At 46.6% G+C, this 11,824-nt stretch overlaps 3 protein-coding genes across 3 annotated transcripts; 1 reads left to right on the top strand and 2 right to left on the bottom strand.

Annotated features, from left to right (window-relative positions):
• Positions 1 to 3,193: 3,193 nt before the first annotated feature.
• VTP01DRAFT_2879 (uncharacterized protein) lies at positions 3,194 to 4,475 on the top strand (the record flags this gene model as incomplete). The annotated part of the gene is made up of 4 exons (XM_069381387.1): positions 3,194 to 3,303; positions 3,394 to 3,551; positions 3,620 to 4,224; positions 4,287 to 4,475. 4 exons carry the CDS (start codon positions 3,194 to 3,196, stop codon positions 4,473 to 4,475), a joined length of 1,062 nt encoding a protein of 353 aa, XP_069237085.1.
• An 18-nt stretch (positions 4,476 to 4,493) lies between these two features.
• Positions 4,494 to 5,750, bottom strand: VTP01DRAFT_2878 (uncharacterized protein; the record flags this gene model as incomplete). The annotated part of the gene is made up of 5 exons (XM_069381386.1): positions 4,494 to 4,659; positions 4,718 to 5,186; positions 5,292 to 5,447; positions 5,519 to 5,674; positions 5,726 to 5,750. 5 exons carry the CDS (start codon positions 5,748 to 5,750, stop codon positions 4,494 to 4,496), a joined length of 972 nt encoding a protein of 323 aa, XP_069237084.1.
• Positions 5,751 to 6,062: 312 nt separating this feature from the next.
• On the bottom strand, positions 6,063 to 11,701 carry VTP01DRAFT_2877 (uncharacterized protein; the record flags this gene model as incomplete). Its single annotated transcript, XM_069381385.1, has 9 exons — positions 6,063 to 6,372; positions 6,434 to 6,476; positions 6,549 to 7,583; positions 7,654 to 8,085; positions 8,139 to 8,186; positions 8,252 to 9,627; positions 9,694 to 10,937; positions 11,018 to 11,130; positions 11,599 to 11,701. The coding sequence occupies 9 exons, from the start codon at positions 11,699 to 11,701 to the stop codon at positions 6,063 to 6,065; spliced, it is 4,704 nt and encodes a 1,567-aa protein (XP_069237083.1).
• Positions 11,702 to 11,824: the final 123 nt, after the last annotated feature.

Here is an 11,824-nt window from a genome sequence, read left to right as displayed (position 1 = left end):
AACGAGCATTGTGCATTGCGATCACACGTTCAACGGAGATTGCATGGAAGCAATCTTGCTACCAATCCACGTAAACAGACACTCTCGAAGCACACAACACTCGTACCATGCATGCAAGACAAGACGAGCAAAGCAGACGAAGGGTACTTTTTACAAGAGTTATCTTTATTCGTTATTGTAAAAGGAGACAAGAAGATGAAAAGATTAAAGTCAAAGGCAATGTTTATTAAAAGACAGAAGATTTCTACGCTAAAGAAGTAGTGCCGTTTGGTTCACGTCGACAAGAAACCAACGATATATCCAGGGACCACCGCGAGGAGGCGGCACTAGTCAGTCCCCACGCCCACCCGTCTACTGGTCGCATCATCGTGGCCCGTCTTGAAAAGCGGTTGAAAAGCTAGATGCGAGGTCGCTGCATACGGGTGAACGCGTCCCCTGGACCTACAGAAATGTTAGCATGACTACGTGTGTACCTTGGGTGCCGTCCGACCACTCCACTCAATTTCCGTGCCTTGATCCGTCCTTGCCGTCCATGTGGGGGGACTACCGCTTTTGCCTTGCTGTGGAAAAAGGGAAAAAGACAGGAAAAAAGAGGGGGTATTTATAGCTTTTTGGAGAGTGACTAGCTTTCAAAGGTTCGCTTCCCGTCCCTTTTGTCAGGAAGATCAGTCTGACTTTGAATCCCCTCTCTTCCCATGCACCGTGCACTTCTCTGGAGAAAAAGTACTTTTGCACCCTCCGGAGCGAAATGTCTCCATGGACGTAAATGTTTCAAAATGCTTGAAATCACAATATCTGCCAAGAGTCGCTCCACAAATCAATGCTACAGGTTGGAGACATGCATCTGTACGCACTGCCAGTTTTCATGGCAAAGAGCAAAAGTTGAAAAAAACGTTGAACATTTGGCACGTCGTTCCTCTCTCTTTGAGTGCCTGTGAACCTAAGAAGATACGGCCGAGCGGCCAAGGGTCTCCATGAGGTGACACTTTGTGTAAAGGAACCTGCGTGGAAGAGCTGCTGTGGTGGCAACTGAAGAGAATAAGGAAAGAAGCACAAGATGCGGCTCAAGCAGGCTGCTGGACGAAAGAGCACCGTGAAAGCGCAGCTGCGTGAAGGGCAGGCAAGCCGTCGAGCCATAGACGGCAGCAGCGATATAGGTATCAACACTGGCAAGCAAAAGTACGATACTCTTCTTTCTGTCAGCTCTGGTCAAAGCATCTGCTGATGCTTGCTCTGGTGGATTTGATAATCCTGCACACAGTATCGAATCTGTAGGTTTGACAGGATCGGCTGGATTTTGCAAACCACTCTGGAGGACGAGCTATCGAGGCCTCGAGGCTGTACCGAGTGAATTTCGCTTTTGCTGTCAAAACATCCTTTGGTACTCGATGTTACACAGTCGTTCTAAAAGGTTGAGAGCAGCGCTTCGCGTGTGTACGATCATTTTATTTTGCGAAAGTGTGGATGTATCCATGTATGCGCTTAGGCAGAAAAATAGGCTGTAGCAGCTTTGCTTGATTCTTCACTCGCTTCAAATACGAACCACGTGGCACGTTTGTCGCTTTGAAAGCCAAAGGTAAGGAAGGCGGACCACGCTCTGAGAAGAACAGTTCAAAGAATGCAGCAGGCGTACACAATTGATCATCGAGAACTTGAGCAAAACCTTGGCATGGACGTAGCCCGCAAGAGAATATCCCTTTAAAGATGTAGATTGCCGGCTACGCCGTACTGTTCTTCGCTCAACATTCCGTATTCTAATTTTTCTCTCGGACTTCTAAATATCGAACATTTCTTTACCTTATCCTTTTTCCCTTTTCCATTTGCTCCTCACTCTTGTATCGCTTTTCGGCAATTTGTCACCTTTTGATCTTGTTTATATTTGAGAAGCTCGGTTCGTTGCAGAATTTTCTGCAGTAAACACTGGAGCTGTCAAAACGGCAAATTGATTTTACAGAAAGATATACAAACGTTGGTGACTGTTAACGGGATGTAATCACCCATTATAACTGATGCCATTAGATTGATATTTCCATAGGAACTCTTTCGAGTCAAGTAGCACATCTGAAGAGGATATCCAAGCGACTGGGGACGATCTCTGAATATCAGATACATAGTGCCCTTTTAGAGTTGGATATCCCGACCTGACTGCTTGTACGAGTTGCCCTCATCATCATTGTGCTTGCAGAATCGAAACGGATGCAAAAACTCGCTAAAAAATGGAGGTTTACGAAGGCCAGGCGATTAAAATACACAAACCTGGATTATCTAGACGGTTTGCGACCAGAAGGGTGGCCAGAAGGGTGGCAAGAAGGCGACGATTCCTGGTTGTGTGACGCAGCAGAACTAGTAGGAGCAGCCATGCAAGCCGGTGTTTCTCCACCAAGCTCAGTGAGCGAAACCATGGTTGCAGCAAGGAGGAAACAGCTGCAAATTGTCTTGGATTTCGCTTGGCTAGGGTTGCCTACAAGGCGTACATTACGTTCTGTAGCAATAATGGGCCTTGTCTCTTAAGGCTGCCATACATTTATGCTATGAGAGATCGAACACTTGCAAGGCGCTGTACAAGATGCTAGGACTTTCTTGAATCGGCTTTTATATGTCTTTCAGCAACGAAGAGCTTCAAGAAATTGCTACTGATGAACAATAGTCCTTTTATGTATCCTCCTTTTTAGGATTCAACATCGGCCTGCGTCCTTCCCATCCACCGCATTCAGTGCACGTGTCAAAGTCGGTAGACTGCTCAGCGTGCTGTGGAACCCGAAAACGCGAATCTTGTTTCAAGGCGGTACCGTTACCCAGTTGCCAAAACCCTCCTTTCGATCGCAATTTCAATGCAGCGAAAACATTCCTTGGAAATATAATCGAGCATCACCAAACATCACCTAAATACGTGTACAATGAATCGAAAAGAAATTAATTCCAGAGAAAGTCATAATACACTCTTTCTGGAAAGAGTGTATCCCTTGCTACAATTATCATAGTCCTTATTCCACCATTTGGTTACAGATTGACATCATGAAATTGGCAAACGCTTGAAAAAGTGTCAATAAGAGCAATGGCTCAATGGCCCGAGCGTCAATGTCTGAATAACATGCAGTGTAGCGGCACTGCATTAATCTTCCGCAGTTTCTCCACAACCGACCACATCAATTTCAGGAACTGAGGTGGCCTTGGCACCCGACTCTTACTTTTCATGTATACCCGTCTTCCGCTACGAGGCAAAGCTCGATACACTTTCCTAGCTCTGCTCATACTCGGGATACTGTCACTCATATGCAGATACTACTTGGAAAGTGGGAAACAGTATGTAACCATGATAGCAGCAGCAGAAGGTCTGCTGGTGACATTCGAGAGGAAAATGACGCGCGGCTTTGACGCATAGATTTGCAATAGATCAACAAACCTGTCTACTACGGATCGACCGCCTTCCATCTTTGTTGCCGCCAATCTTCGCAACAATGCTCGCATTCTGCGAAACTGGATCAAGCAAGTCGAGCTGCTCGTAAAGTGGGCTGGTCCCTCACGAGTATTTGTTTCCATATACGAAAACGGTAAGCAATAGCCGAACGACTGCTGCGTATACGATATATATAGCTGTAACTAACGTGTCTGGGACCAGGCAGCAGAGATGAAACCAAGGCAATTTTGAAAGAGTGGGAGGAACAGCTGTCAAAAAAAAACATTGCACATCGTATTGTTACAGAAGATGCGTCGTCAATAAAAGGAGTCAGACGGATACCCAGACTTGCCAATATCCGAAACAAGGCGCTCGAGCCGTTTGAGCCTGGAAAATACGACCGATTGCTGTTCCTCAACGATATTTCTTTTCGAGTCGAGGATGCCATTGAGCTGATCAATACGAACCAAGGAGACTACGATGCCGCGTGCGGCATGGACTTTTTCGGCCAATTTTACGATGTATTTGCAACGCGGGAAGTGGATGGTGGGTGGGTTGGTTCAGGCGACTATCCGTACTTTGCAGACGAGGCAAGCCGGGATCTCCTTGTGGCAGGTAAACCCGTACCTGTTTACAGCTGCTGGAACGGCATGGTTGTCTTTCGGACAGAACCGTTTGAAAAACAACAAGAAGAAAAACTCGCGTTTCGAGCCATCTTGCCTGACGAACCTGACCCGCCCATGGAAGCCTCTGAATGTTGCCTGATATTCACAGATCTTCGTCGTTTAAAACATGATACCCGCGTGTACATTAACCCGCAAGTTAAGGTCAGTAGTAGCGTTCACTTTCGCGAAACAAAACAGATTTTAAAAGAACACACATTGACTAGGTCGCATATGATCATTTTCATTACTGGTATGCAAGCTATATTTTGCCACTGTGGAAACCATATCTCTCCTGGAGCAACCATCCAATTAGGCCATCGATGGACGAATCATGGTTAAATTCTACAAATCAAGCGATTTCTATGGGCACCGATCCTGGTGATCGATACTGTCTCTGGCCGATAGGGAAATAAATAATAATAATAAATATATTACAACTGTGATTTTTTGCCGACGTTCTGAAGATTGACAGCCCGGCACATGTCATAAACAAACTCTAGCGTGGGCACAGGTACTCCGTGCTGCTTGGCCCACTGCACCGCATTGCCCAGAATGACTTGAACTTCCATCGGCTGTTCACGTTCTAGATCCAGCTGCCTATACAAGATGTGAGTAAGACACAGGGCCGTTATCAGCTGACTGTATGGACACAAACATGGATGGTTTGTAATGGCTTGCGCCAGTTACAGTAGTTTCAATCAACTGCTGAGTTCTTTCGTGAATGTCGTATTCTTGTCCAACTGCTTTTCCAGCCGCCGTCATGATTTCGCGCATAAGTCGTTTGACAAGGTCTAGCGCTACCTCGTTGTTAATGACCTGGGTGGTATCCATGTGCAGCAATGCACAGACAGGGTTGAATGAGCCGTTCCAGAACAGTTTCTCCCAGCGTATCTGGACGATATCGTCAACAGGAAAGGCATTGACGTCTCCCTTTTCAAATTTCTCAATCAGCTTTGCTCTGGCCGGCTCCGAATCGACCTTGCATCCAGGATACGTGCCCAGAAGCAGCTGCTCGGCTGCACGCATCTTGATCTGGCCAGGCGAGACCTGCGAAGTGCCAATATATGCCACGGCCGATACCAGCGGATTGTTCGGGAAACGATCCACTATAGGTTGCTCGATACCTTTGTATATATCCAAAATTGGTTAGCTTCAAAATAATCTTGCGTCGGCAATGTCTGTGCGCTGGCTTCGACGATATAAACATTGTAAAAAGGCAGATAACGAACCTAGACCGTTCTGGATCAAAACGATGCATGTATGTCCTTCAGCCACGGCAGGCGCAATGATATCCGGAACACTGTAAATGTCAGGCAATGCCTTTAATGTGACAAGGAGGTAATCAAATGGACCGTACTGTAGCGCGTCTGCAACCGAACGCACCACTGCAGCAGCGTTTAAAAAATATAAAATTAGCAGACCTTCGTTGCATTACAAAGACGAGTAAGCTATTCACCGTTGTGAGGACGAAAGATGCCATTGCCAAACTTGACAGACTCGATTTCAAACCCGTGATCGCGCACAGTTTCGTAATTCGATCGACAGACGGTCGTCACTTGACACGATTCAGACAGGCGCCATGAGTAAATGGAGCCAATGGCACCCGTACCGACTTTAACCAGTTAGAAATACTTGCCACCCTCGCTTTATGTCTCGCTTTTACCTGTCAAAACTTTTGGCACACTCATGTTACTGCAACTTTGAAACGCCCGGAAAACGCTGCTTTAATATTTCATATATCTCTCCGATTTTAGTCATCACTGTTCCCAAACTCTTTCTCACCCTGTTCTCATTGACAAATCCCAGTCGACATGATATGGAGCGATTGCATTATGTGGGAAAGTAATTTTATTTCACTGTGAATGCCCAACAGTTTATTATGCGTATAATATGCAAGGGTAATATAAAGGGTGTGGATAAGCCAAGTAATACAATGATTTGAAACGTTTACAAGGTAAATGTACACGCAAAAAATGCAGATGATATGGATATACACTCGATTATTTGTGTTTGGGTGCTCTGTAGAATCGCAAGAGGAGACTGGAGCAGACGACACTCACGCTTGATGCAACCATAGCAATTCCAGCAATGTAAGGAGGCAAGCCATGCCCTGTACCAGGGTATAGAATACCAGCTGCGATCGGTATAGCCACGACGTTGTATATAAACGCCCACAAAAAGTTGATACGGATTCGTCGCACCACAGTCTTTGATACATCGTACATAGTCAACAGATCCCACATGTTGTTGCGTATCAGAACAATACTTGCAGCTTCCATAGCAACATCTGTAGCTGAGCCAACAGAGATACTATTCAATGAAAACAGTTGGTGTATATATACCTAGACTGCGAACCATAAAAGAAACCTACCCAACGTCTGCTTGTGCAAGGGAAGGCGAATCGTTTATACCGTCTACAATGGAAAAAATGCGAATGGTATTAGTCTCTTAACTTGGCATCACAAAGAACAGTTGCAAGAACGTACCTCCAACCATGGCAACTACCGATTGCGCGGCGCTGCGATCCTTCTTACCCAGTGCAAATCGCTTCTTCCGCGCTGGTCCGCCGCGTCTCTGCAAGCTGCGTATCTTGTCCGCTTTTTGCTCCGGTTTAACGCCTGCAAGGACACATTCACGGTCGATACCCAATTGCTCAGCAATAACTCGGCCGGTCCTTGGGTTGTCTCCAGTGATCATCCACACTTCAATGCCTTTCTTACGCAGTTCAGCAACAACATCTTCTGCTTCCGGTCGTGGTATATCAGCGATGGCCACCTGGGCAACGATAAATGTCTTGGAGGAGCTGCAGCACAGAGAACCAGCAGTGCATCGGCAGACTGCGCAGCCGCAGGCATCGCCGCATCCTTCTTCAGTGTGGAGTTTTCCGCTTTCTTCAGTACCGCCGCCATTATCCACCGGAGCTACTGCAATCATGACTACGGATTTGCCTTGATCTTGCCACTGCACCAACTGTTCTTCACACACACGCGCTTGACGCGACGTGGCATATCGAGCCCGGTTTTCATCCATCCATTCCTTGTTTCCGAGAAACACATTGACTGCCCGTTGTGGATCTTGCGCACGGTGATGCCGATCATATTGAAACCAGAACTGTTCAGCAAACTCCTTGCTAAACGCCAAAGTTGCCACGACACCTCGACCAGGTATCTCCTTTGAGTTTGTAAGCGAGACGCCGGGAAATAGATCTTCTTGCCCTTCTTGGTTGCCACCCAGCATGGCGATAAATTCTTTAGCCTTCTTTTCAATGGACTTTGAGAGCGGATGGTTGCTTGAAGACGTGACGCGACCAAGTATCTTCCATGTGTTTAATGCGCTCTTTTGATCATTGTCTAGGTCCGTAGCTGCAATCCAGCTGTCAGTGACAGTAGGCTTTCCGAGAGTCAAGGTGCCGGTCTTGTCGAATGCTATCGTATCAACTTTGCTAGCCATTTCTAGTGCGTAGCCACCTCCCTTGACAAGCACACCGTATCGAGCAGCAATGCCGGTACCGACCATGACGGCTGCAAGCAAAAATGTATATGAGTTTCCCATGCAAAAACATTAACAAATAAAAAATCGTCGATCTTTTACCTGTAGGACTGGCTAGACCCAATCCACAGGGACAAGCGATAACCAACACCGAAACTGCTAAAAGCAGTGCGAAAGTGGTCCTATCTTCACCCATGGGGAGCCATTCGTCCGGCACCATTCCATAGACACCGACAACCTCCCAGATGATGAAAGTGATGACCGCCAGGAAAATAACGATCGGTACAAAGATACTTGAGATTTTGTCTGCGACTTGTTCAATGGGTGCTTTCGGTGATGCTTGTGCGTCCTGGACTAGTTGGATGATGCGGGACAGCGTGGTATCTGCACCGACCCTGATAGCTCGAATGTATATCGTAGATGACATGTTGATCGTGGCCGAAACAACATCGTCGCCTTCTTTCTTGAGGACAGGTACGGATTCTCCCGTAATCATGGATTCATCGGTGCTCGTTGAGCCTCGCCAGATTTTACCTGCAATGATTCATCAGCGGTCAAGTAATAAATCCAACAACTGTTTTACTTACCATCGCACGGAATTCTTCCACCAGCATTCACCTTGAGAATATCACCAACTATCGAGCACAAAGATCATCAGAAACCATTGATTATTATTTTCCGGTTTATCATATATTTTTACCTTGAATGTCCTTGGCATCGATCTCTTGCTCTGTCAATGTTTCTTGAGCGTATTCATATTCCGTAACATCCTGTTCCTTCTTTGAGTCGGGCGATTCGACTGCTGTAGCACTTGAGCGTCGATCGTCTGCAAAAGACACTTGAACCAAGATCGCGCGGTCCGGCTGGAGATCCATCAATTTGGTGATAGTTTCAGCGGTCTTGCCTTTGGCCAAAGCTTCGAGCCATTTTCCGCAGTGGATAAATGTGATCAAAAGCACGCTTGTTTCAAAGTAGTTCATTGTCTCGCCCATTTCCTTCTTGACCATGGCTGCGATGATAGACCCGACGGATGCTGCGTATGCGACTGTTGTACCCATTGCGACCAGAGTTTCCATGTTTGCAGTATGTGCATATCTCAAGGAGCGATACGATTTCAAATAGAATGGCCAGCCAAGCCAGAATTGCACAGGTGTTGCCAAGAAGAACGATATGAGATCACCAACGGAGAGCCCGGCTGTGATGGGTGTCTGGAATGCCACGTGGACCGGGTTATGCGCAGGCAGAGCCATCATGAAAATCATCTCGATAAGCACGATTGGTACAGCAAAGACCAGAGACCATAGGAATCGACGCCGCAACTGCTTGATTTCTCGATCCAGCGTAGCTCGCATCGATTGACGTTGGTTTGCCAAATTGTCCATGGTTACATCTTGGGATAGCTCAGCCTTATAACCTAACTGCTCGATCATGTTGGCTAGCGCACGCGATCCTACAATGGTCGGTTCGTGCTGGATAACTGCAGATTTGGCTAGAAGGTTCACTTGACAGCTGACAACCCCTCGCTGCTTCATCATGGCTCGTTCAATGTTTGCTACACAGGAGCTGCATGTCATGCCGGTGACCGTGAGCCTCGTAGTAGCCGTGACGCTTTCCTTTTTCTCTTGTTTTCCAATCTTTGTAATTTGGATACTATCGGCCATGAAACCAAGCTGGAGTATACAGTTTCGAATACGTTTTCGTGTGATTGCGTCTCCTTGGTATTCAAAGGTGGCAAGACCTGTCTCAAGATCAACTTTGACAGTCTTCTCGATAGTGCCTGGTAACTGGAGAATGGCGTTTTTCACCTTGTCAACGCAGTTGTTGCAGTACATTCCAGTGATAATCAGTTCGGCTTTGTGCAAGCTCGAGGTATCTTGGAGGGATTCTTGCTCAGCGACGATAGAGACATTGCTGGCTTCATATCCCAAGTTTGACACAGCTCGTACAATATCTCGCTCAGCTAACACATTGCCTTGGACAGCGAAGGATGCTCCTCCTGTTAATAGGTTAACCTTGACAGAGTCAGCTACTACGCTTGGCAACGTTTGAAGTCCTTGCTCGATTGTCTGTACGCAGCTGTAAGAAGAGCAATGTCAGCACAACCGAAACTACAGAGATTTCCTTTTACGGCAGGGTGCTTACCTCGCACAAGTCATGCCGGAAATTTGCAGATTCACCTTCTTTGGCATAGCAACGACAGGCGTTTCGACTGACACGGCACCCAAAGAAACAATAGACTCGGCCGTTGCAGATCGCACTCGCTCAACAGCAGTTTGCTTCGTTTCTTCCGAGACCATAACAATGGGTGGAACGAGATTATGCAGCACTTGAATATTTTCAACGTCGTATCCACGTTCCTCTACAGCGCGTCGAATGGCGTTCGTATCCGGTTGCGAGCATACGAGTTGTGCCATTTCAGTTCCCAGATCGACCTTGACAGATTCTCTTTGCACGCCAGGTACTTGAGTTTGCAGAGCGTCCGTCAACGCAGCAACGCAGCTTTGGCAGGTCATGCCTACGACCCGCATAACGACCTTGCTCAATCCTCCTTGACTTGCTGTCGACGATAAACTCTTTTCAGTGGGGATGCTTTCGGTTGTTCCCTTGATACGTGGTGTGCCAACGACATCGTAGCCAAGGTCTTGCACCACATCAATGATATCTTGTGCCTTGATATCATCCCCTTCAAAATCAAATGTTGCTAGCCGCTTGTCCAGATCGACCAACACTGAGCTTGCTACGACACCTGGAAGAGACTTGATTGCTCCTGCCACGTTTCCAGTACAGTGAGAGCAGGTCATTCCGTCAATGGATACAGCGGCGGTCCTGAGTCCAGTAGCCTTCCTAACAACAGGTTCTTGGTGCTGTCCAAGCTGTATTGAATCAACATCATATCCCAAGTCTTCAATGGTTTCCATTAACACGTCTTTGGTAATCATGGCTGGATCAGGATTTAAGAAAAGGAGGGAGGCGGATGAATCATCAAGGGAAACACTGATAGACTCGGGTATAACGAAAGGTAACCGAGCCAGAGCAGTTCGAACTGCTTCCGTACAATGTGAACACGTCATCCCAAATATCGACATTGTAAGAGGAACTTTCTTTGCATCGATATCCTTGTCATTTGCACCCTTTTGGTCTGATGATGATGACGGTAGCTGATCCTTGACTTGCTGGGCATCATCCGAGCTTGCTGTAACCACTGGTGTTCCGGCATCGTAGCCAAGATCCTCTATGGTGGTGGCCACAAGAGTCCCGAGGACGTCCAGGGGTCTCGAGGTGCTCCCATGCATAGTCGCTCGGGCAGCATCCAAATCAACAAAGACTGTATCAGAATCGACGTCGTCTATGCTTTTCAAGGCCTTGGTAACCGTGTCGACGCAGTGCTGACACGTCATGCCTTGCACGGCTACTTGTATTCGGAAAGAAGAAGAAGAAGTCATAGTGAAAAAGATGGCAGACATGCATTACATGCCGACCATATTTTATAACGGCCAGTCGGTGTGACTGTGCCACTGATTTGGACTTTGCGCGTTTTGTGCGTGTCTGTCAAGAGCCACTCAGATTCCAGCAGAAAGCCTGCACGTTCCATAATGAATAATCAAGATATTCGCAAACCATTCTCGAGTTTTCTACTTTTTTCGAGCTCTTTAAAATCGATCACCAATCTGTATTTGATGTATTTTTGATGTATACATTGTAAAAAGTTGGAATACAACTGAGCAGAAATAAGTTTTCTGTAAATTGATCTGCCAACGGCGGTAAAACGTTGACCCGCTGTAAAGGTCTCGTGTATTTTCACAAGCATTTTCATGCAGCGTCGTGATCAAGTTGTCCTTTGATCTGCCTAAGCACAGCGAGTAGCCATAAAAGGACTTGAAAAACTTTGATTCAAATGAATGCCATTCACTCATTCATTGTTATATAGTATTAGGTAACTTGAGGCGAAGGCCTTAAATAATGAAATATGAATAACGTGCGGGTAAAACTTGAATCGGATTTATTGCCTACGGTTGTACGTATCTGAGACACCCCTCTTTCGCATACATGACACTTGGCAAAAAGTACCCGTCACCAAACTATCCAGCTGAAGATATTGATATTTCGAGGAACTGGTGGAAAGCTGCCATGGATAGCACTGGACTTTCATATGGAGAATATCGTAAAGGGAAAATAAGCAGGCCTTAAAAGATAACGGCGTTCTCCGGACACTTAGAAGAATGGACTTTGTGACGCACTCGCCCCTCACGAGAACTACGACGCGATCATGGTG

This window comes from Rhizomucor pusillus (assembly GCF_041956525.1).
Source record: "Rhizomucor pusillus strain CBS 183.67 unplaced genomic scaffold VTP01scaffold_14, whole genome shotgun sequence".
Classification (NCBI taxonomy): Eukaryota; Fungi; Mucoromycota; class Mucoromycetes; order Mucorales; family Lichtheimiaceae; genus Rhizomucor; species Rhizomucor pusillus.
This window is presented reverse-complemented; position numbering and strand designations above follow the sequence as displayed.